General features: G+C 41.4%; 1 protein-coding gene across 1 annotated transcript; it reads right to left on the bottom strand.

Moving 5' to 3' along the window:
* Positions 1-585: 585 nt before the first annotated feature.
* Positions 586-26806, bottom strand: LOC311049348 (E3 ubiquitin-protein ligase Itchy-like). Its single transcript, XM_084062902.1, has 4 exons — positions 26718-26806; positions 1224-1320; positions 976-1048; positions 586-792 (listed from the first exon to the last, which is right to left on the bottom strand). Exons 2-4 carry the CDS (start codon positions 1306-1308, stop codon positions 693-695), a joined length of 258 nt encoding a protein of 85 aa, XP_083919028.1. The 5' UTR covers positions 1309-1320; positions 26718-26806; the 3' UTR covers positions 586-692.

The raw sequence follows: 26806 nt of genomic DNA, 5'->3' as shown, positions 1-26806 counted from the left end.
AGAGCCAAGTCGAGGACAGTTTGAAGAAACTCTGTGGTGGTGCAATGGTCTAGTGCAGGGGTTTTCAACTGATTTTGACCCAGGGACCACCATCCTGACTAAGAGCAACCTGGGGACCACCACTATTGTGTGTGGTGGGTCCATCATAGACCCACCCCACACAATAGTGGTGGGGGGTTCATGCACCACAGGGAGCTGGAGAAAATAGCTATAATATCAATATAATATCTAATAAAATGCAGGGATTTTGTTTGAATATGATGTAATATGATTAAGGATTACTGACATACACATTTTTAAAACGTTTTTTTTTTATATGCATGGCCAGGGACCACCTGCAATACCTCCGCGGACCACCGGTTGAAAACCCCTGGTGTAGTGACTAGTCACCTGTTATATGAGGCCAAGTAGTCTGAGAGATCCCTGGTTCAGATCCACTGGTTGATTTCAGGCTGTCAAACTCTGACAGGTGACTTACATTGGACCTTTTGGAGGCTATGCTATCGTTACAGCCCCAGCCTAGGGGAAGTGAGGCGTGACATGTGACCCCTCTCTTTAAACCTCCCAATGAACCACCAACAAGCAGGAATTCAGTCATATGTTTTGTTTCGTTTTTTGCTTCAGAGTTACCGCTTAATCCCCCCCATGGACATGGATCCTCCTCTCCATGCTGCTCCTCCTACCACGCTGTGTTACTCCAGGCCGAAGTCTTCTGTGTTCTCTATGGCAAACATCAGCTTCTCCTTCAGCTGCTCATAGCTCTTGTAAGGAGGAAGGTCCAGGCGATTAAAGCTATAGACAAACGTCACAGAAAATCGATTTCCATTTCGTTATTCGTCACACATCACAAAAAGTCAATATCGTTTTTAAAAATCCAACAGGGAGGCTCTAAACTTCTAAAGTGAGTCTAGAGTGATTATCGAACCTGAAAAATCGGACATTTAAAATAATAGAGGGAATAATCCACAACTTTACCATGTGTGACTTCTTGGAAGCCAGTTCTCTTCGCCCACTTTCTCAAGGCAGAATTTCTGGAGGCCATTGCTCCCTGTATGAATTATAAACTAAATCAATATATGTATATACACACTGTGTGTGTGTGTGTGTGTGTGTGTGTGTGTGTGTGTGTGTGTGTGTGTGTGTGTGTGTGTGTGTGTGTGTGTGTGTGTTCACGCACGCACGCACGCACGCATGCATGTGTGTTTTCCACTTGAACAACATACCCATAAGGTCAGCAAAGCCACCCACAGGAAGTCGGCAGGTTCCAGTGACAAATTGCAGCAATCTCATCCTTTTCTCATTGTCCATCTCCTTGACAAACTGGGAACATTATTTCATATTAACTCTTGCTTGCAAAGCTTGGACTTTTACAGAAATATGCGTTAAAAGAGTGATAGGGAAAGTGATGCTTTGAGCTATTTATAGCTAACCTATACTTGAATCATTTTTGTTTTTACGGCTAAACTATTGCGTAATAAATCCTATGGAAATTGGTTGTCAAGCTTCTCTGCCTTGTTAAAAGACATAAAAAGCTTTCCCATTCCAACTGTCAGCAGACTAATTGTAAAATAATTCATGTTATAATGAATATAGAAAATTGCCCAATAGGTTGCATCTATGTGACAGAAGCAGTGTATATACACAGTTGTCCTACAGTATAAAGGCAAAAGTAATGGTGAATTCACAATCCCACACTACACTGTGTATATATATATATATATATATATATATATATCAGTACGTTGCAGTATTGATACTTTTACTTAAGTAAAACATTTGTGTACTTTTTCCACCACTGACTGCACCCACTTTGAGAAAACCTGCCATAGAAGCCAGGTTTATAGGCTCTATAGAGACACACGGGCGGAAACGGAAGGCCTACAAATTCACGCCCACTTTTGAGACAGTGCCGCTACTCGGGGTCCGTTAGAAGGATGAACTGCAGCTCTCAATGCATTCCCTATGAGAGGATATGAGAGTTAGCCTACTTTTCAAATATTCCTACATTAACTGGAGACGATATTGATTTAAATAAAAATATGTTTCCAAATGTATGGAGTGTCTTTGTCAACATATCTTCTTGTTTTCTCAATAGATGGTGTGTTTCACATTTAATTTGCCAGTCGGGTGGGTTACCCATAATGTTAACAGAGTGGAGAGGAGCTGACAGACAGACAACCTGTCGCTCTTCCGTGACGTGTCTGTCGTTAATCATTACAAGCGGCGCCGGTTTTGAATAGACGATTCTCCGTGTATGTGGTGAATGGTGTGAACATGGCTTATATGAATTCTCTACCTGCCGCGGAGCTCCGACGGTACAAAGAGAAATTACAACTAGTAGGTTTAGCGTGTTGTCCTTACGACTTGCCTAAAAGTAGCTGGGGAAATGACCCAACTAAATGGCCAGACGTGACATATCCCGACATCGTCAATTATCTAGTGGATTCTCCAGGTTTGTAGTAATAGCCTATTGGAAGACTGCCATAGATAAAATATAAAGCGCTCACCTTGCCACGGATGTTCACTCACCATTCGGAACATGTGTGCACTGTATTGGTCCGTATTTCTCAACGAATAAGTGTTTTAATCCAGTCTGTGCCTGAACCCCGTTCAATTTCCTCTTATGCATTGAGTGTAATACCAGCTTTCACCTGATGCGCTCCGCCAGTACACTCATTACGGAATACAGGGAACTTCCGACACAGACGGGATTAAAACACATATTTATTGAGAAATACTGATTAATGCAGTGCACACAGGTTCCGAATGGTGAGTGAACATCCGTGGCTACAAGGTTGGAACTTCATACTTTGCATTTGTCCATGTGCGGATAAGTACAGGCTTTAGAGGAGGATTTTCAGTGACTATAACGACATTGCGATCAAGACTGTCATGTGATGAATGTATTTTAGAAAAAAGATACATACTAGGCACTGTGCGTGTATATTCACATATCATGCCTAGGAATTCATCTATTTTATTGCAGTTTTCATACAATGTATTTATTTCAATTTAGGGAGCTGCATCAATAGGAATAATATAATAAATGACTGATTGCAGTGTAATCCTATGTAATCCTGTGCTCCTCAGGTGATTGTGTCTGACTTCTTGATATTGTAAATCTAAACTGCCATAAATCCAGTTGTAGTGTTTCCTTTAACATTTGAATACTTTTTCCACTTGTGGAGTTCACAAACCTCTTCTGAATGGTTTCAGGGGTCTATACAACCCACACAATGAAGAACCATCGACCCCTGGATGCTCATATCTTCTTCACAAGTGGATGGGTGCAGCCAATACTTCATTTGGAACCAGAGGGATTGAATCACATCATTCTTAAGGCCAAGGTTAAGCCTTCCTGGAAGGTAACCGAGGCATATCATAATGCCTGGGTTGCTGTCAGCATGGATGGGAGCATAATTGTTGCTCATTGCGACTGCACGGCAGGGTAGGTGTTCATTAAACAAAGGTAACATTTTATTTTTCATTGAATTGGACTAGGTTGTCATTGAGAGAATATATATAGCTTTTTTGATAGGCTACACCTTACATATACAGAGTTAGTCATGTATTTAAGTTTCACTGATGTACCTAAATTCTTAACATAATAGTAGGGTAGCAACTGTGGTTGGTTGTTAAAGCAATTTTTCTTTGATTTTCAGTCTTGGTGAGAGCTGCTCACATGTTGGTGCAGTGCTGTTTAAGATTGAGGCATCAGTGCGTCTGGGGATGAATGCTGTTGCATCCACAAGCATTGCATGCGAATGGAACAATGTGTCTGTAAAAAAAGTTGAGGCTGGCCAAATAAAGGACATTATGATATACAGCAGTGAGGCAAAAAACAAACTTAAATCAACTAACAAAATCATGGCCCCAGAATCCACCCTGGCAGAACAAAATGTACTCCTGGGACTACTCGCATCAAGTGGTGAAAAACCAGTAGGTTTGAGCAGTTTTGCCAAATACTCGCATGCTTTTACTCAGCCTGATGTGCCCCCTGTGAACTCCCCCCCAATCAGTCTCCCGCCTACACTCCGCTCGCTCTTTGGCTCTGAAAATCCTGTACCACATGTTCCAGCAATCACAGAAGAACAGATCGCTTTAGTGGAGGAAGAAACTCTGGAGCAGGCTTCTTCCGATACCTGGCATATGCAGAGGGCAGGCCGCATCACTGGCTCAACTGCACATTCGGTGTTACACACAAACATTTTCAAACCAGCACAATCTGTCATCCTCAAAATGTGTAAGCCTACATCTACACAGCTCCGCAATATATACCTTCAATGGGGAAGAAATAATGACCAGCATGCCATCCAGACTTACACCCACGCCCAAGGACTTTGTAGCCACACAGAGAAAACCTCAGGAAAGGTGTATGTTTCTCAAGAATGCCAAGGCCATTCCAATCTAAGAGTGGAGAAAGCAGGCTTTCACATTTGTCAAAAACAACCCTACCTAGGTGTGTATGTTTCTGAGGATGTTAAAGGTCATTCCAATCTCAGAGTGGAGAAAGCAGGTTTTCACATTTGTCAATAACTACCCTACCTAGGTGTGTCCTGTGATGCCTATGTCCACTGTGAGTGTTGCGGGAAAGGTGTGCTGGAGGTGAAATGCCCGTACAACTGGGGACAGGATACGAAGCTGACACTTGATGACTGGGTACAAGATCCAAAGGGACATCTGTTTAGTCCATTGTCATTGAAGGCCAAGCATTCCTTTTATACACAGGTAAAAGCTGCTTAGTGTCCATGGTCAGTGGTGATTTATTGGTTTTACAAATGAATCATACAAATAGTAAATGTAGCCTACAGTATGTGTTTATGTAAGCACTGTCATCAGAAGGACAACTAATAATGCATTTGAATTATTTTCTTTTCACACAAAGACCCAGATGCAGATGCTTGTGTGTCAAGCACAGTATTGTGATTTTGTCACCTGGACTCCATATATGGCTGTGATATTCCGTGTTAAGAAAGATGATGTGTTCCTCACAACGGAGTTGAGCAGATTGCAACCATTTTGGGAAACACACATCTACCCTGAACTTAGGACAAGATCCCGGGAGACACAAGTGAAGGAAAAAGGTATCACCAACTAGAATTAATTTAACGTATAATCTAATTTTGAAGTGTGTGTGTGTAAGAGAAAATAAATAAATAATCTACCACATATTTTCTTCGTAGGAGAAAGCACTCAGGCAGTGAAGCTGAAACAGGTATTTATGTCTTTCCTTAATATGAGTACACAACACTCTCACTCATGTTCACTAGAGCCCCACAGACATGGACAATTTTGTCGAGCATGGTGACTTGACCCTCCTTCTCCTCTTTCAGGGTCTTCACAAGCCGAAGTGAAAGGGGGCCATCAAGGATCCTGAACCGGCCTTTCAGGACGCCAATCACCCGCTCTGTTGAGATGACAGAGAAGATGCCCACATGAATTATAATTTAAGTATAGCAAAAGACTGTTTTTTCCCCCCGACGGGATCGGAGGAGATGCCCACAGGAATTATAATTTAAGTACAGCAAAAGACTGTTTTTTCCCCCCGACGGGATCGGAGGAGATGCCCACAGGAATTATAATTTAAGTACAGCAAAAGACTGTTTTTTCCCCCCGATGGGATCACCACCTTATCGTGGTGGGGTGGTTTGTGCGTCTCCATGACCCCTAGAGCTATGTCGGCAGGAGTATTGTACTCCTGGCAGGGTCACCCACGCCGAACAGGTCGAAGGGTAGAGACCAGACAAAGAGTGATCCCACTGGCCCTCCAGGTTGAGGGTTGGGCTGTGGGCTGATAACCCGCTCCCGGAAAAAACACATTATTACAGAAACCAGAAGCAGAGCAAAGTCACTACCAATGTGGATCCTGACATTGGACTTGACTCTTGACTCTTCCACTTCTTTGCCAGGTAGCTGCTTTCGGCCCTGGGTGAAGGAAGGGGTTAGCAGATGTGCTCCCAGCACAGCAAAGTCGTCAAGCAGCAGGAAGCCTCTGTCAGCCAAGATCTGGGGGGGAGACAAGCAATGGTTCATAGGCTTTGTGCATATCTGTAGCCCCACGGCTCTTGAAGGTGGCATACCAGTTTTCTGTTCGGGGTCATTTTCCACATAGTTATTTGATTGGCTCGATAGCAGATTTGAACTTGAAACACATATGGAACCTTCATGTGTTTCCAGTTCAAATTGCCAGGATTCCAGTAATATATTATACACACATATATTACAGTTATGCACAGAGACAATATAGCATTACAGATCACAGATGACATGACTCTACCTGATCTCCATGGTGATGGTAGTTGGGGGAAAGAAAGCCACACTCTCTCACAATGTTGACATCTGAAGCTCTCCCTCCCCATCCTGTGCTCAGGAAGATGATGTTCCCAGCTGGACTGCACGCAATGAAATACTTTACCGTTGCGCTCTTTTTATAGCTGGAGTAGAATTGGGCTCTGTTAAAGTAAAATTGTTGGATTACCTCAATTAGTTTGTAGAACAAGTAATGAAATCATGCTAACACTTTACATAAAGGTTGGGTCTATAATGCATCATAATTCAATTATAAAGCATTAGAATGCTATAATAAATATGTCTTATATATGCATTATGATGCATAGACCTGACCTTTACGTAAAGTGTTACCAAAATCATATTTAATATCCTACAGATAAATATTGAGTGAATGAATCCCACTCAGTTGGGACACTAACACTAGCTTCAATTATGTTCCACACACCCTAAGTAGTACAACTACCTACCTAGCTTTAAGATTTCTGGATGATTCAATGCGGATCTCAAAGCAGTCCACAATGCAGGTGAGCTTGGGAAACAGAGCTTTCATAGCTGGGGGTGTTGTGGTGTGAATACACTCCCTGTCTGGCCAGTGTATCAGAAACCTGATTTTGCAATATAGCAGGTTGATCCATTTAGAAAAAATGTCTCGCATAGTTGTCTTCCCCATGTTCAGTACATGGCTGAGCAGTGATGTGGATGGATTTTGTCTCAATTTCAGAAGGACAATGAAGAGCTGGTCCTCTTGGGTAAGTTTAGACTTGCTGGCCTCAACAAATGGCATCAGGAAAGAACACAGCGACTGAAAACCGCTCCAGCTCAGTCCTGTCAGTTCTCTGCAGCGCATATCGTCTCCCTCCACACTCTTTGCCTTTAAATTACCCAACCACCCTGCCTTTTTCTCTAGTTTCAGTGCATTGACCTGCCTCCTCAATGCTTCAATTTCACTGGCCTGGTCCATCGTTTCCTCTCCAGAGTCTAGGCCCTCATCATTTATACCACAGGCCTGGTCACACTTGTCCATTTCTTCGCCAGACTCGTCTTCTTCACTACCACTGCCACTTTCCGCTCCAGACAGTAGACCCTCCTCCTCCTCACTGGCCTGCAACTCTCCTGTCTCATATTCTTGTCCTGTGTCCTCTCCTCTCCTCATCTCATCTCCTCCTCCTGTCCCCCCTCTTCCTCTTGTCTCCTCTTTTGCTTTTTCAATATCCTTCTTGTTGGTTGTGGTGGTGGTGGTGGTGGTGGTGGTGGTGGTGGTGTGCTGCCTTTTCAGGGAATTGCTGAAACGCCTCATCTTTAGAGCTGGTGAGGTTGTAGGAGGACGCGAAGGGAATATGGAGGGAATATAGTCGGGGTGGGCAGGGTTTAGATTTATTTGTTCTACAAAAGTAAATGGAAAAAGATCAACAGCTCTAACTTGCATTTAATAACAATGGGTAAAAAAAGAGGAGAAAGGTACAAACAAAACAAAAAAACGGGATGTAGGCAAATAATTTGAAAAATATTACCCCTTTACATTTGGCCCCAGTGTGAAGGAATAAACATGTTTTTGTCTTCAGAAATATACTTGAGTAAAAGTAAAAAGTAGATAATGTATTAAAAAAGTTACTCAAGTTAATTCAGCTGAGTAACAAACTGGTTAAGCACGTCTGCAATGCTGCCGATGAACTAGCCTTAGATCAAGACTATGTTAGATGTATAATTGTGTAATTACGCCTTTCACCGGATGCGCCCCGTTACCACCACCCATTAGGAACTTCGGACAGAATCGGCCACAGACGGGATTAAAACACTTCTTATTGAAACATATGGTTTAATATATTGCACAAAGACTCCGGACCGCTATCTAACATTTGGAGCAACCGGGTCAGCACCGTATATATTTATATTCTACATGTACGGAGAAGTAAGGGCTTTACTGGTGAAAGTCCAGGGCAATCTGGGGGGGGGGGCACTAAGACTGTCGTAGATATAAAATGTCAACATCGATAAATACATACGATAGTCTTGATCTAAGGCTACTAATGAACATGATTATCAGATTTAATGCAGTAAATTGTATTTACTTATTTAGATCGCCTAACGTTCTTACCAGTGATGAAGTGCTTCTGACATACGTAAAAGTATAGTGAGCTCGGACGCCACAGTCCCCCTTTCTCATCCTCCCTGCGGATTGCCTGCAGCCATTTCAATCGCCTGTCATCATTGGCCAGCAACTGATAAAACATCAAATCTGGGTTTTTTTCCTTGTTGTTCCCACATAGTGGCACACAGCACGATTTCGGCATAATGCCAGTCTGTGTTACTCAGTTCACACGATACACTGTTATTACACAGGATGCTCGACGCTCGTCGTAGTCGCTCAAGGCTTGCTCAACCCGTCGCTGCGAATGTCGCATCTTTCGGAATATATTGGGATGAATGCGTGACGTATATATAATGCGACAGAAAAAAATCAAGATCTCCGATGCTAGCGGTTTTGACACACTGATGGAGTATATTATAGTATATTGTGGGTAGTATATCGAGATGACAGATATGGGACATTAAAAAGGACAAATTAAACAAATGGGACAGTTTATTAGAACACAAAAAAAATCGCTACAGCTTCAGTAGTTAACCAGTGAAATGACGGTCTTTTACAATGCCTCTCATAGAGATTGCATTGAGAGCTGCAGTTCATTGTTCTAACGGACCCCGAGTAGCGGCACTGTCTCAAAAGTGGGCGTGAATTTGTAGGCCTTCCGTTTCCGCCCGTGTGTCTCTATGCACAGCAGCCATATTATCACTTCCTTCACAGGTGTTACCAATGATACTAATGAAGGCTCTGTTCCATTTAGTGTAGCACAGTGGTGTCCACAATCCCCATTACTGAGAGTGTAGTACAAATGGAACCAAATGGACCCTTACGGGTCCATTTGGTTCCATTTCTACACTCTCAGAGTTACACACCTGTAAGGGGCCATTTGGAAGCCCATGAGGGTCCCTGGACCCCAACTGTAGACCCACTGGTGTAACAGAGTCAGAGTGTTTCCAGTGGGCCAACATGCACAATATCAGCACCCTGACTCTGTTTGACCAGAATGGAACAGAGCCTTCATTAGTATCATTGGTAACACCTGTGAATGTCTTCATAATATGGCTGCTGTGAATAGAGCCAATTGCTCCACACTCCCCTAGAATAAAAAAGAAGGATGGATTACAGGGGCGTGTCCCAGCGTAGTACCGGGGTATTACACATGCGCAGTAAAATCCTGCCTGAACATACAAAAAGGCTCAGTAGATGGCAGCGTGTGACCCTTAAACGGTAGTGTTTGTTTTGTGTCACTTCAGTAGCCACGGAGACCTGCATGAATTATATCAAAACTTTAATTCAGTCAAACAGTGGGTCAACAACAATGAAAGCAACAATAAACAGTAGGGACATAAACACAATAGATATGCATATTAATAACTTGGATATGGGGGTTTATGTCACTTTGTTGTTGTTCTTTATAACTATGTAAGTCATTTAGTCCACTTGTGTATTAGAATTACAAACCTCCAGCTGTTTAGGTGCCGAGTGGAGAGAACAACAAACAGTAAACACACACCTCGACTAGACCGACTGAGAAGGGATCCTGGGGTTTTTTATGTAGCGCCTCTGCTGGAACACTCCGTCGTGCACTTCCTGATAACACTGCGCATGTGCAATACCCCGGTACTACGCTGGGACACGCCCCTGTAATCCATCCTTCTTTTTTATTCTAGACACTCCCTAGGAAGCAGGGGGGGAGGGGAGGGGTGGGGCTATTTGAACCACAAATTATCGGGCCCGCCCCCTCTCTCACAAATACACCGACCGACAAACACACACTCACAGACACTCAGCTCTGCAATGTTTCTAAGTAAAAAGAGTGAACTAAACAACTCATAATGTTTACCAGGGTGGTAAAAAAAAAAGCTGCTAAAACCAGACCGTGGAAACACAATGAATTATCTCCAACCGACAAAAACTGGGGTGAGTTTCTACAGTAGCCCTGAAACATGACTCGAGTCATACCATGACAGTCATGGAACCACTTGTTCCTGGTTTGCGATTTTTTTTTTACATTTACAACAATCACATCTACATTAACGTTCCGATTTCAAATATAAAGTGCTGACCCTCAAGCTACTGATGTAACAAGTTGGGGCGCACTGTACTCGTATCTTCCGTATTGTTCAATAAAACGCATTTTTAATCCGATCGGCGGCCATTTTATTTTTTATTTGTAATATATCAGAGTGCAATACACCTCCCAGCCGATAGGGGCGCGTAGTTGAAAGCATTGGAGAAAATGGCTGGTGATCGGATTAAAAAGCTTTTTATTGAACAATACGGACGATACGGATACTTAGACCAGTGCACTTTAACTGGTTACATCCATGGCTTGGGGGTCAGCACTTTATATTTGAAATGTGAATGTTTATGTAGATGTACGGCTTGTAAATGTAAAAAATTCGCAAACCAGGAACAAGTTGTTCCATGACGCTTGTGACAGACGAGCGTCGTGTGAAACATGGCCATTCTACAGGTGTGATAGCTTAGCTAATTTGTTCAGCATTAAGGAATTGATGGAATTGTGTGTAATTTCACTTTGATGTTCCTTTGGAAAAGCAACAACTAGTAAGGATGAAGAGCTATGTTGTGTGATGTTTGTGAAGGGAATATGTTGTATTATTGAGCTGTGTTTGTTTGTGATGCTGAGACACTGAGTGCCGCGCTATGAGCTTGTAGATCTGCTATTTTTGAAAATTTGTGAAAACCTCTGAATATATGTATTTTTTTAAAACAAACATTTTTTACTCATATCTTTGCTTCTGGAGGTACAAAACATTTTCAGATCGGGGTCCGTGGCCAAATATATATCAAATTTGGGGTCCTTGACATGAAAAAGTTTGAGAACTACTGGTATAGTTTGTAATGTTTAGAGGTAGTATGTTTGTAGGTTAGTGGTGTAGTTTGTAGGTTAGTGGTGTAGTTTGTAGGTTAGTGGTGTAGTTTGTAATGTTTAGAGGTAGTGAGTTTGTAGGTTAGTGGTGTAGTTTGTAGGTTAGTAGTGTAGTTTGTAGTGTTTAGAGGTAGTGAGGAAGACGTGTGCTGACAGTGATGATGAGATACATTATGGATGTTTCAATGGGCTCTATGAACAGAAGCCATACTGGAAATAAATTGGGCCTCTTCCTTACCTCTACCTTTTACAGGTGTTACCAATGATACTAAAGTGTTCTTGAGGGGGGTTCCAGATGGCCCCTTATATATCTGTAACTCTGAGAGTGTACACATACAACCAAATGGACCCTCACTGGTTCATTTGAACACTCAGAGTTATGGGAGTCCTTGAAATTAAAAGAACCACTGTGCTACACTGAATGAAACAGAGCCTTCATTAGAATCATTGGTAACACCTGTGAAGAAAGTAAGTCAGGGGCCCAATTAATATGGATACTATGCCGTGGTGGAAAAAGTACTCAATGTGTTTACTTAAGTAAAAGTCTCTATACTGAAATGTAGAACTACTCTTGTTACAAGTAAAAGTCTGGAATTCAAAATGTACTTGAGTAAATGCACTTAGTTACTTTACACCACTGCTACTGTGCATAGAGCCTATTTGTATCCAGGTGGACTGTTCAGCGTTGTTTTGTTGATGCCGCCAGTATGTCATGTTTCTAATGTAATGTAGTTGTGTATTTGGTAGTGCAAGACCGCCAAGGTTCTTTGATCTCTAAGAATGCTTTACATCATTGGTTCTCAAAGTGGGGTCCGGGGACCCCCAGAGGTACTTGAGGGGATACCAGGGGGTCCCCAGCTAAATAATTTATAGGAACCAAATGGACCCTTATGGGTCTGTAACTCTGAGACCCTAACGGGTCCATTTGGTTCCATTTGTACACTCTCAGAGTTACATTAACATTGATTTTACAAAAAATTGGGGTCCCAGAGATAGAAATACCATTAATTGGGGGTCCGTAGCCTAATGCATGTCAAACGGGGGGGTCCTTAAATTACAATGATTGAGAATCACTGCTAGAGCCGTAAAAATCTTCTCTTATGGGGGTCCGTGGGCTAATAAGTGTCAATTTGGGGGTCCTTGACAGGAAAAAGTTTGAGAACCACTGCTTTACATAACCGTGGGGACTTTTATTTTGTTCCAAATAAAATAAGTAATAAATTGATCTAGCATATTGAAATAGGATTTTGGTATGCAAACTGGAATAGACTGGAATAAGTGAATGCATTTTGCATATATATATATATATATATATATATATATATATATATATATATATATATATATATATATATATATATATATATATATATATAGTAAAATTGTGTCGCAGATTAAAGTTTTTCCATGGGTTTCATCGATAGATTCATTGACTATCAGTGTTGTGTGAATGAATGGTAGACATTTAACCACTTAAACCGTCAACACTTTGTAAACTTGACCTTTGGCTCTGTACTTGATTTGCTCCTTTTTCCCAAAACCACTTTGCCATCTGCTATTTTCGACTAATGTTCCCCTCAGCATAGGGATGCTAAGTTTGATTAGATAAACTATGCTGTGTACAGGATACAGTATACGTATATATCTGGTATTTATCTGGCTCTCGGTCACTTGAATTAATGTTTGTTTGTTTGTTTGTTTGTTTCTCAGAGTGGAGACGGACTGTGCCGAGGTTGCGCCATAAATGCCCAGAAGACTGAGGTTCTCACCTGCAGTATAACACCCTCCCAGAACATCCACCTCTAATGACGACGCAGAGGTGATCTGGTGAAGCTAGCCAGATGTACGTAGGCCTGTCACAATTCTTACATAATCGTCTGATTGCAATTATTTGAGATAATCGCAATTATTTTGCATAATCGTTGAAGTATTATTATTTGTATGACAATTAATCGTCAACTTAAATTTGTAATCATGACAGCCCTGGACGGACGGACGGAGGATGGAGATGACGGGATACGCCGCTGGAAGGCTCAACCCGAGGATGCCCTAGAGATCGAGAGCTTGGAGATCTCTCTATCCACGGATTTGTCTGCATGGGGCGGGGGGGATTCCTCTGCGGCGCTGGCCCTGGTCTGCCTGCGGTGGTCTCCATCCGGTGTATCGATCGCTGATTTATCACATAATTCCACTTCAGTGTGTTTTGTGCACACGACAGTGTGTCACGACAGTGTGTATGTGTCTTTGTTGATGCATAAATCCACGACAGTGCGTTCTGTGCTTTTGTATCCACCTCGATGTTAAACACCGGTTGGTTTCCGCCGCCGAAAGACCCAGGTCGGCCGGGGGTTTCCTCTGAAGACGGCTCAAAGTAAGGAACCTCTTTAGGGCTGTCACTATTATGACGTTGAACTTGGCGATAAATTGTCGCTCAAATAATTGCGATTTAACTATTTAATTGTGTCTTACTGACATTTTGAATAAAACTTTGTCTGGCTTTTTTTAGGCTTCGTAAACAAAAGGCGAGCTACACGCTCAAAACGCATCACGTCGTGATGAGTTTTGAGCGTGTAGTTCGGCTATTTCCACAATTTTTTGAAAATGTTTAAAAAATATATGAACATTTTTCAACATGGAAACGATTATGACTATGATCCCCAAAAAAGTATTGCGGTTATCTCAAATACTTGCGATTATGTAATAATAATTGTGACGGTCCTACCTGGTCATTTTTCCTTTTCCTTTGCTGGATGCTGCAGTTGCTTTATGCTGCAGTTTGTTGGATGATGCTTGTGGTGAATACAGCTATGCTGTTCGTGTTGGATGCCGTTTGGGTCGTACGTGTGATGATGTGGTTAAAGATTTTTGCTCTTTTTTTCAGGTTTGAAGGCCGACGTTGAATCTATGACTATGTTGGTAGTGTAGTTTTTGTTTTCATCTGCCTCTGCAAATCCAGGCTGTACCTGGTCATTTTGAAAAGGTCCATAAGACCTTGTTCATTTGTAAGGTCACTGTTTGGTAGGTACCAAAAGGACACTGTTTGGTAGGTCCCAAAAGTCACTTTTTGGTAGGTACCAAAGGTCACTTTTTTCTGGCTGGGTTGGGGGGGAACTGTGTAAATCCAGGCCTGGACCTGGTCATCTTAAAGGTGTGTGTGTGGGGGGGGGGGGGGTCACACGATCATCAATTTCAAACCAATGGAGCAACTATTTTTTGTTTCTCGCCCACCTGAGTTACATCACGGCAAGGTAACTATACAATGCAAACATCTAGCAAAGTTATTTCATGATATTTTATGAACAATCTAATAATGAGCATTTTTCTTTTTTTTTGTTTGGTAGCTTTATTTTTTTCAGAAGGAGAAGCCATTCCGGTACACTTCGGTGAAAAAGAGAAGGCACGTCCCCCGATGTATTCGCTATGGGGTCGGGTGAAGGCCAACAGGAAGCCCGACCCCAGATGACCCCGATCTTCAACGCGGAGCAGCTCTGTTGTGCACAGCGGCCACTCGATCCTGTAGGTTTACACTCTATAACACTCGAAGGATCAGACCCTTCCTCACCCAGGAGTCAGCCTAGCTCCTTATCCAGCCATCAGTCATATCAAAACTTGACTATTGTAACTCTCTCCTTGCTGGCCTCCTGGCATGTGCACTTAAGCCTCTCCAAATGATCCAGAATGGAACTTTTGGTCTTCAACCAGCCAAAAAGGGTCACATGTCTTCATCTTCTCCGCTCCCTCTATTGGCTCCCAGTTACTGCCTCGCACAGAGTACAAAACACTGACATTGGCCTACAAAGCAACCAAAGGTATGGCACCCCATATCTTCAAAGCCTGATCCAACCCTACAACCCCCCCCCCCCCCCCCCCCGCTCTCTCAGATCAGCTAACACAGGGAAGCGGTCAGAACCTTCGCTAAAACATCCAGGACAACGCTCCACACGTCCCATACTCTTCTCCCTTCTGGCTCCCAAACTATGGAATGAACTCCCCATTGCAATTAGAACTGCAGACTCACTCTCAACCTTCTGCCATAATCTGAAGACTCACCTCTTCAGACTCCACCTAAGCCTGTAGCACTTGCCCTAGCCTTGACGACCTTGCAGGCTTATGCAAAGGCTAAAATGTAACTTCGATAGGATGTTATGTAATCAGATGGTAATTGTTGACCTGGCATCCTATAGTGTATACTGTAGTTTCAATGTACATGCTGATGATAGGTCCTTGGTTTACGTATGTATTAATTACGTTTATGTATTAATCGCTCTGGATTAAGCATCTGCAAAATGCCTACATTTTAAAGCTCCTTCCTCCACCACCTCCTTCCACCACCACCACCTTTTACCACCCTCCTTCCACCACCTCCTTCCACCACCTTCTACCACAATTTACAATCTAGACATTTAGCAGACGCTCTTAATCCAGAGTGATTTACAGTAAGCAAGGACAACACAAGATAATGCATCAAATGCATCGAAATGGTAATCTAATAATAAAGTAATAAATAAGTAAACTAATAATCTAATAATAAAGTAATACATAAGTAAACCAATAAACTAATGCATAAGTAAACCAAGAACCTATCATCAGCCTGTACATTGAACCTATACACACTATAGGATGCCAGGTCAACAATGACCTGGCATCAGTCTACATAACATGCTATCTAACATTTTAGCCTTTGCATAATCCTGCAAGGTTGTCAAGGCTAGGGCAAGTGCTACGGGCTGAGGTGGAGTCTGAAGATGTGAGTCTTCAGATTAGGGCAGAAGATTGGGAGTGAGTCTGCAGTTCTAACTGCAATGGGGAGTTCATTCCATAGGTTGGGAGCCAGAAGGGAGAAGAGTCTGGGACGTGTGGAGTGTTGTCCTGGATGTTTTAGAGAAGGTTCTGACAGCTTCCCTGTGTTAGCTGATCTGACAGAGTGGGAGGGGTTGTAGGGTTGGATCAGGCTTTGAAGATATGGGGGTGCCATACCTTTGGTTGCTTTGTAGGCCAATGTCAGTGTTTTGTACTCTGTGCGGGCAGTAACTGGGAGCCAATGAAGGGGGAGACATGTGCTAAGTTTGGCTGGTTGAAGACCAAGCGTGCTGTGGCATTCTGGATCATTTGGAGAGACTAAAGTGCACATGCCGGGAGGCCGGTAAGGACAGAGTTACCATAGTCCAGTTTTGATATGACTGATGTCCGGATAAGGAGCTGGGCTGACTCCTGGGTGAGGAAGGGTCTGATCCTTCGAATGTTATAGAGTGTAAACCTACAGGATTGAGTGGCCGCTGTGATAGTGGCTCTTGAATGAGAGCTGACTGTCCAGGACAACACCAAGGTTCTTGGCTGTTGGAACCAAAGTTACCAGGGCGTTGTCTATAGAAATGGTTAGATCTTGCATGGGGCAGGACTTAGCTAGGAAGAAGTGAAGTTCAGTCTTGTCTGGGTTCAGCTGGAGGTGGTGTGAAGACATCCACTGTGAGAAGTCAGCCAGACATGCAGTGATGCACTCTTCCACCTGTTTGGCAGACGTGGGGGAAGGATGGAAACATTTGAGTGTTATCGGCATAGCAGTGATAAGATAGATTGTGCACAGAGATAACAGCGCCAAGAGATTTAGTGTACAAGGAGAAAATGAGGGGGCCAAGTACAGATAGCTGGGGGACCCCGGTTCGGAGGGTGCGGGGAGAGGAGAGCAAATCTTTCCAAGAAACCTGGTAGGTCCGGCCAGTTAGGTAGGAGGAGAACCCAGCTGGTGGTTCACTGTGTCAAATGCTGCTGATGGGTCTAGAAGAATCAGGACTGCAGAGTGGGAGGCAGCCTGGGCAGCATGTAGTGCTTCTGTGACTACAAGGAGTGCAGTTTCCGTAGAGTGGGCCGGTTTGAATCCTGACTGGTTGGGATCAACAGGTTGTTCTCTGAGAGATGGAGAGAAAGCTGGTTGGAAACGACACGTTGAGAGAGAATGGAGGGGTTTAGGGACCTCAGGTTACGTCAAGTGGTGACGGTCTGCGGGTGAGTAGGTTTAGAAAGAGAGAGGGAGAAGGTTATGAAGTGATGGTCAGAGTTATTTAGGGAGGTAACAGAGAGGTTAGAGGGAGAGCAAGCTCTGGAGAACACAAGGTCCTACACACCCTCCTTCCACCACCACCTACCACCCTCCTTCCACCACCCCCTTTTTCCTCCACCACCACCTCCTTCTACCAATCTCCTTCTACCACCCTCCTTCCACCACCCTCCTTCTACTACCACCTAACTCTATCACCCTCCTTCTACCACCTACCTCTATCACCCTCCTTCTACCACCTACCTCTATCACCCTCCTTCTACCACCTACCTCTATCACCCTCCTTCTACCACCACCACCACCACCACCTCCTTCATCCACCTCCTTCCAGGTCTCACTTCTGTTTGTAATACATGTTTCCTGTTTGTTTGTAATTCATGTTTGTTTGTAATACATGTTTCCTGTTTGTTTGTAATTCATGTTTGTTTGTAATACATGTTTCATGTTTGTTGTTTGTAATGCATGTTTCATGTTTGTTTGTAATGCATGTTTCATGTTTGTTTGTAATACATGTTTCATATCTGTTTGTAAGTCATGTTTGTTTGTAATACATGTTTGTTTGTAATACATGTTTCATGTTTGTTGTTTGTAATGCATGTTTCATGTTTTTTTGTAATGCATGTTTCATGTTTGTTTGTAATACATGTTGAATATCTGTTTGTAATTCATGTTTGTTTGTAATATATGTTTCATGTTTGTTTGTTTGTAATGTATGTTTCATGTTGTCTCGTCAGAGTTAGTCTTGTCCTGTCCCCACTCTCGGCCTGCACCTTGTCGTGGTGAGTGGGCTTTGAACCAAGACAGGCCATTTAACCCATTAAAACCTAGTGGTGTAAAGTAAGTACAAATCTGAGGAATTCTTACTTTACCGGAGTATTTCCAATTTTCAATACTTCTACTCCACTACATCTCAGAGGCAAATATTATACTTTTACTCCATTACATTTATTTGAAGACTTGAGTTACTAGTTGTAGCCCTATGTATACATTTCGGCCATTTGAAAATCGATCTACGAGCTACGAGCTTGTAGATTTGCTATTTTAAAGTTATTTTTTTACATTTGAAAAATTGTGAAATGGAACATTCTACATAATGAGTACTTTCTACTTGGTACTTTAGGTAAATTTGTATACCAATACTTTTGTACTTTTACTCAAGTAAATTCTGAATTTCTGACTTTTACTTGTAACAATACATTGCAGTATTGATACTTTTACTTAAAGGGATATTTCACTTTCAAAAAAACTTTTGGTCATTTTATCGTCTACTCAGGCCTTTGTGAGTCCCCCAGACAGTTTTTAAGTTGCTCGATTCAGTATTTAGATATTTGATATTCATTTTATCAGACATGCCCCCCTTCCTATACAAACCCATTGTAACTTCAAACTCCATTTTAACCATGTTAGATTCATCGAAAACACCCGTCCTTGGTTCTGGGGTCTCACCCTGCCCTCCTAATGCATGAGGGGGCCGTGTTTTTCCGATTAATTTTTTCATTTATTTTATTTTTTTATTTTTTTTCATTTTCCAATTTTTATTTTTTTAAATAAATGAAAAAAGTAAAAACACGGTCCCCTCATTAGGAGGGCAGGATGAGTCACCAAAACCAAGGACGGGTGTTTTTGATGAATCTAACATGATTAAAATAGAGTTTGAAGTTACAATGGTTTGTATAGGAAGGGGGCATGTCTGATAACATTTATATCTAATATCTAAATACTGAGCAACTTAAAAACTGTCTGGGGGGTTCACAAAGGCCTGAGTAGACGATAAATTGACCAAAGGTTTTTTTGAAAGTGAAATATCCCTTTAAGTAAAAAAAGAGTACTTTGTCCACATTTTAGATTTTAGCTGTATACTGTATGTATATAAAGGCCCAAGTTTTTCAGAAACTATTAGGATTTAGAACAGTGGTTTAGAAACATACATGTATGCATGCATGCATACACACACACTAGGGCTTTCACCAACTAGTCGACTAGTATAACCACTAGTCCACCTTGTTGGTACTAGTCGAATAGTTGATCAAATACATTGCCATTGTTTTAATGCCATTACTACTATTATTATTATTATTATCCTCCTGCCTTTATTTTTATCGAAAGGGGGTCAAAAGTATGCCCAATAATAGGCTATTATTGGGCAATAACCCCCTTTTGAGGATCCTTGGAGACACTGCTGTGCTGCTGTGCCAGAAGCACTTCCCTTGAAATGGCATAGAAATAAAGGAAGGAGGATAATAACAATAGTAATGGCATTAAAACAGTGGCAAAAAGAAAAACTACCACTGGGTCAAATTAGTCGACCAGTAAAAATCTCTAGTCGTGAAAGCCCTATTTGTGGATAGCCTAAGGTTTGGTCTTGATGAGCTGGACCCACCTGTGACCTTCAAGCTAAAGTTCAAATGAAACAAACAGCGACCGCTCATCACAACGTGTACTCAAATAGTTTAGACTCATTTCCAGACGTCACACTGATAAGAACCAGTATGCGCGCTTACACGCAGGCCCGAGCACTCATTAGACGTAATGTAAAAGTGGTCACAGCACTCATGCAAATCGTGCCCATCATAACTACATTTTAGAGGATACCTAGTATGGGTGTATTTATTTATTCTCTATTTTACGTTTACAGGAATTCATTAAAAATCTAATTTTAGGGACCTTTGATATAAAAAAAATACACAAAAGTAGATCTCATTATGACTACAGGTATACTCTAACATTCACACTCGCAGAGAGAGTGAACGTTAATATGTGGTTTCTTCAACCTGTAAATGAGTCAAAGAGGTAAAAGACACTGGTATGGCACTTCTGGTTCACTAGGATGGGGTTCAACTCCCTGCGGTGTCCTGCTGATTGCATTTACAGGTTAAAGGTGTATTTATATAAACCAGTATAATCATCACACAAGTCAAGCCATAAACCTCGTGTCAGGCTTTCCACCACGTAATGAAATGCACAGCCATTAATGTCGCTGCTAACTAACCTGATCCTAGGTCAGCCTAAAACATCGCACAAGTTAAAGGGCAAGACCGCTTTGGTAGAGGTTTGGGTTGTGTAGTTTTTGGTCATGTACTATGGTCGGAGTTGTTCATGTACTATCTGATTTTTTACTTGGTTACTTGGTTGGTTATGCAGGACTGAAGTTACTGTACTGTATTCATTTGCTGTGATGTGTTTCACTGTGAAGCCCATGTTCTTGTGAGATCAGACAGCCTGTGCATTAGCATAACCTGTTTTGGCTTGGTACATTAGATCAATTCACTTCAAGATCCCCTCCCCCCTTACCTCAAATGTCTGGAAGTGTGGGGCAACACATATGAGAGTAACACCATTCCTTTGGTTATTTACAAAGAGGATTTCAGAGCACATACTAACAGACTTTTTATTTTATCAGGTTTGTTGAAAATAATGGATTTAATTGAGCTACGAACATTATTAGTCGTGTACAAAGCGATATACAGAGGGTTGCCAAAACAGTTACAGAAGTTATTTAATTTGAACTCGCAGGAAGAGGCCAACAGAAGAGATGATTTTAAACATCTGTTTGCTCGAACAACATTAAAACAAATGTGTATCTCTGTTACAGGCATACAATTATGGAATTCGCAAAGCAAGGAGTTGAAGAGTTGTACAACAGTGTTTCAGTTTAAGAGAGTGTTCAAAAGGGGGAAAATGATCAAGTATGAATTGGATGGTTAATCTTCATTTTTTTGGTCATTGTTGTTGTTGTTGTTGTTTTTAAGTTTTTTTGTTTGTTTTTTAGTTCTGGTTAAATGTTGTGTGATTTTCTCATGCTCTCGTTCTTTGTTCTCTCATTTCTTTTCCGTTTAGTTTTAGTTTTTGATGAATCATGATGTACTGGTTGGTAGGATATTTGATGATTTTAGCACATCCACTGCCAGGCCCGTAGTCCTACGGGCCGTTAAATCCAACCGTTAACTGCCGTTCCCGTAGTCCTACGGGGGGGGTGTTTTCCCATGTTAAATCGTGCAGGTGCAGATTCCGGATTTTTTTTTGCACTTCCGGTTTCAAAGGGGGCGGACCGGAAACGAAATAATACTGTTTCCGGTTTTTCTCCCGCCTCCGTTAACTGTCTAGCGATCAACTTTGGACGCCATTATCTTGGCTTGTTGTTTTTCTCACCGCATCCACCATTTTAGCGTTTTCCTCTCGTTCTCCAGAATGCAGTGTCGGATCGCGGCACGGTTTTCAGCGTTTTGTTCGGTCGGGTCCCGTGTTTGTGTCGAACCAAATGAACGCGGATTTTAAACGGATTTAGCGGGGCCTATGATGGAATCAAAAAAACAAAAAAGGTAAGAAATAGCTTGGCACTACGATGGACGTTCTGAGATTAGCCGATGGCAGTCTTAATGGTAGAAAGGGGCAGGTATAAATAAGATTTATCTTCTAACTGCTCCTTTTCAGTTATGGAATATGTAAAAGAAATATGAATGTGATCATGTAAACCATAATTGAAATAAATAAAATTAAATGAAAATCTCCCTCTCTCTCTTACCATCTACATTAGCTTTTGGTACTTTAAGTATATTTTGATGCCAATACCTTTGTACTTTTACTCAAGTAACATAGCACTGGTTCAGCTGGAAGTGAGATGCCCCATTCTGTGTGTAGTGTCTAGTGATCACATACAGCCATCTTGTCAACTGAACCGGTAGTCTAGTGGTTATTGAGATGTTTCTCAAAGGTGAGAGGACTGGGTACGAATCCCGCTTGGGTTGCATATAACCTTGGGGAAAATGATGAAGTGTTTTCTTTTTACTGTACTGGAGTATTAGTGCACTTTTACTTCTACTCCATTACACCTGCAAAGGCAAATAGTGTACTTTTACTCCACTACTACAATTATTTGATAGTTACTTTGCAGATATAAATTGTTATATAATAAAACATACATATTAACCACTTTAGCCCTATTTTATACCACAGCCATTTGAAAATAGCCGATCTACAAGCTAGATCGGCTACTTTCAAACATTGTAGAACTTTAGCTTTTGGTAAGTATATTTAAAAATAAGTAAATATAAAAATAGAGTATTTTTATATTGTGGTATTGCTACTTTTACTTAAGTAAAATGTCTGTGCACTTCTTCCACCATGAAACACAGTTGTGTTTAAAGAAATAATTGCTTTTCAATTCATCCTAAGGACTCATTCCCTTATTTTCTATGTTTACAAAAAATAAAAATAACATTCACTTTTAAATGCATTCACCCTTCCCCTTAGGCCGTGTGGTGACCCACCAAAAAGTGCCTAGAAAATGAATTTCGTTCCCACGTCTTGGATCTACTTTTTCAATGCATTTTTGCATAGACAATACCCTTGTGGACTTTGGGTTAAAATGTCTCCGCACAAAATCCTGCAGTATTTTTTTACAAGCCAGAAATGTATATAACAGTGAATAACCAAAAAACGAAAATCTTATAATGCTGTTTTTGCTTGTAAAATGTGTTATATTGTTTTTGGCAACACAAAATCTTTCTCAAATGTCATAAATACATGTACCTAACACCTGAAACAAGTATTGGTGCCTTAGTATACTCATATTTGAAATGTAGAAAGAAAACGCTTCTACTGAAGTGATTGGCGCCCAGCACAATGAAACATACACATAGTACATTTAGCTAAAAGCTTATATTTCATACATAGAAAATGTCACAACTTACTGTGTACTGAAAGGTAGGAAAAAAAGCAGCACTCCTTGGCCCAAAATGGCTGAGAATCAGCCCCCTAGATTGGAATAATGCCAAAAATGGACTAGACTAAAATAAATACACTAAAGCTCCAAATTATTACAACACATGGTATAAAATATTTATTAAAATACCACAGTGTGTCACAGCATGTGTCATTTGTACATCAACCCTCCCACCCACCCACAAGATCAGGCCTTCTGTGTCACTCACAGAGAAATGTTGGTTGACAGTGCAATGGCAGCAAAATAGTATACAAATATGACAAAATATGAAAGTGCAGACTGCATCTCCTCTGGATGACCACTGATCACACCATTCATGGATTTGGGGCACCAACTTGACTCATTGAGTATGTCTTGCAGCCTTGCATCACCAAACCTTTTTCCTAAAATACCTAGGAAGGACATGTATGTATGTTCAGAGATGTTGCACTTGGTAGGGCAGTGAAAAACCAGCTGGGGGAAATCAGGGGTCAACCTCCGCTTCAATTTATTCTGCCTGCAACATAAAATGTTAGGGAAAGATGAGCACAAGTGTATAGATAAAGATGTATTCACAATGATAGCCAATTTAGTTTAAATATACTCTCATAGACTTGTTTGTGATGGATACATCTATAATATACTTTTCAGCATAAATGTTTTTGTTTTGTTTCCCAGAACTGTCAAAGACACACATGATATTTGAGTTACCTGTAGTTTGAAGCATCAAGGTCCTCATGCTTCTCCACTGTGTTTACGAACATCCTTCGTAGATGGTTTATTTTCAGCACCTCTTGGTCAACTATAAGCCATGGCGGATGACTCTCTCACAGAAGATCTTGTAGCGGTCAGCGAAGGGTGGTTCATTTCCCCACACACACACACACACACACACACACACACACACACACACACACACACACAGATTTTAACCATTTATTTATGTCCACATAAAGGAGAAACATACAGGGACACATAATCATGGCATATGTCTTCACAATACAATAAACATGTCACTCAGTACTCTATATGGGTATAAGTAACACCGTCTCCGCCATATATGGCGGCTGCCAATTACAGACAGCACAATACTTTGCCAACCTTTTTGCCTCCTTTTTGGGCATCCCAAGTTGTTGAAACCCTCTAACAGCCAGTATGTGGGTATGTCCTATAGGCTGCCAAATATAAAAACAAATAGGCTGCACCTAATAGCCCAGCTCTGAGATGGTGTGTAGGAGTGGTTGGTATTTAATGATCTTGGTCATAAAGGCTTCCTCTAGGCTAGAGTCAAAGGTGCAGGCTATCTAATACAGACACTTCCCTGGACTCTTTATCAATCACAACATCTGGTGTATTAGCTGTTAACGATGTAAAGATGTCTGAGTTAAAACAGAGATGGAACATGGATGGAATGACACGGGAATGTTTAAAATACAGTAATAGCACCCATACAATCATAAAATGACAAATCAATATTTGACAGTCCAATATTGACACGCATGTTTTGTTTACAATCTCTTACTTGGCCATATTGCCAATTAGCTTATGGGCTTTATCAGCACTGGTGAGATGCAGTGGTGGACATTCACTTGAGTACTGTACGTTTTTTTAGTACCTGTACTTTCAGTGGTGTAAAGTAACTAAGTACATTTACTCAAGTAGGCTACTGTACTCAAGTAGAATTTTTAGTTAGTTTTACTTTCACAACGTGACGTGTTGTGAGCTTGTAGATATGCTATTTTCAATAGATTTTTTTCATGTGATAACATAAAAAATGATTTCAGTCTCATGTTAAAATGTGTCTCCCCCCAAATAAATCTATTGAAAATAGCAGATCTACAAGCTCACAACGCGTTGTGATGCGTTGTGAGCTTGTAGATCTGCTATTTTCAATAGATGTTTTTATCTGATAACACAATAAATTATTTCAGTCTCTCATGTTAAAATGCTTACCCATGGCCATGGATGTTACAATTATGTACGGGCCCAGAGAAGTACCTGTATCTTCCGTATTGTTCAATAAAAAGCCTGTTAATCCGATCGGTGGCCATTTTCACCATATCCTTTAACCACGCGACCCTATCGGATGGGAGGTGTATTGCACTCTGATACATTATAAATCTATGAGAAAATGGCCACCGATTGGTTAAGAATACTCTTTATTGAACAATACAGAATATACGGGTACTTCTGCGGGACCATACAGAATTGTAACATCAATGGCCATGCGGTAAGCACTTTATATTTGAAATCTGAACGTTTATGTAGATGTACGGGCTGTAAATGGAAAAGTGCAAACACCTGGTTGAAGTTCGGTCGGGACAGACGACCGTCGTGTATCCATGGCTTGTTGTACATGTATCCCATCTTGTCCGTGTAAATTCCTGAACCTCTTCTTTCTGGACAGACATGAGATTCATATAGCATCGTTTCGAGTCCTTTTGACGTGCTTTTGAAGGATATTTTCTTTGTTTTGATTTATTTTCTTCGGACGTTACCGTTGCTATGGCAGATTGGCAGTTGTTGCAGGAAATGGTGAGGCGGAAGAGGCGACCCCATTGGTTGTAACGGGAATCACGTGCCAAAAACCGCACCACCCCTTTGAAAGTATTACTGCGCTGCTAAGAAAATAGTACCGACTTTTAAACTCTGATTATAAAAATACTGCGCCAAATCAGATGTCGGTAATTTTTTTTCTTACTTACTACCAATAGATCTTTTTTAAGAAGCAGAGATTATTTAGATCCACTTGATGGGAACGAAACTGAAGGAAAAGGGGCTAGACAATACGGCCTACCTGTTGCTAATAATGTACTGTAGGGTTCATGGACTCACATGCGCCACATGGTGGCCGATCAGCCACACTACACCTTAAAAAAAGGTGTCAAATGTGGCACCACCAAGTAGTAGTGGCGCCTCTGTGGTACCACGGAAGCACTCAGATGGTATTACTGCCATTATCAAGTGCTAACCACTGTAAGTAAAACACGTTTTCGGGGAATGTCATAATTACTGGCCTAAGGCTATAGAGACAGGCTAAATGACTAACTCGGAAAGTTGCTTTCCGAGCAAATGTTCGGACTTCGGAAGGAGCATGTATTGGGCTTTAGGCTGAACAAAGGAACAAGAGACCTGTAAAGGTTAAAAAATATGACAATGTCCTAAGCTGACCTTTGTTCCTTATTTATCAGGGACAATAAACTTGAATCCACTAAAAGGTGCCAATGTTAGCCAAGTGGTCAATTTTCAACCTTATGAGGCCAAATGTCAAAGAGTTATTTATGTGTGCCACTGTGCTCACATTCAGTTCTCAATGGCTGTGTTAACTGTAGAAGTGCCAATGTGCAAGCACTGACTAGTCAACGCTATTGTCAATGTGAGCACATTAGCACACCTAAATTACCCATCGTTAGTTTTATTAGCTGCAGCTATTGCTTACATCACTATACTAAGGTCAGTGGCAGCCTGGCATACTGTATTTTTACACTTCTATAGTTCTTAACCTTTAGAGGGCAGCAAAGTCACACCCTTGGCCTAGGGGTTTGTTCCCCTTGCTGTTTTCCATTAGTCTATTCATTTTGAGATTCTTTGATTAGGTGTAGTTTAGGGCCTTTTTTATTAAACTCTGAATGAATTAAAAGTAAAAAAATAAATAAAAAGTATCCATTAAATGTACTTGTTGAAAGGTACCAACCTGCCAGAACCACAGGATCTGTTTGCTGCTGTGCACATAGTGTGTGTAGATGGTGTTTCCCTGCCAGTCATCCAAGTTTATCTCCTGCA

This window comes from Gymnoscopelus microlampas (genome assembly GCF_963454915.1).
Source record: "Gymnoscopelus microlampas genome assembly, chromosome: 7".
In the NCBI taxonomy this organism is placed as follows: domain Eukaryota; kingdom Metazoa; phylum Chordata; class Actinopteri; order Myctophiformes; family Myctophidae; genus Gymnoscopelus; species Gymnoscopelus microlampas.
This window is presented reverse-complemented; position numbering and strand designations above follow the sequence as displayed.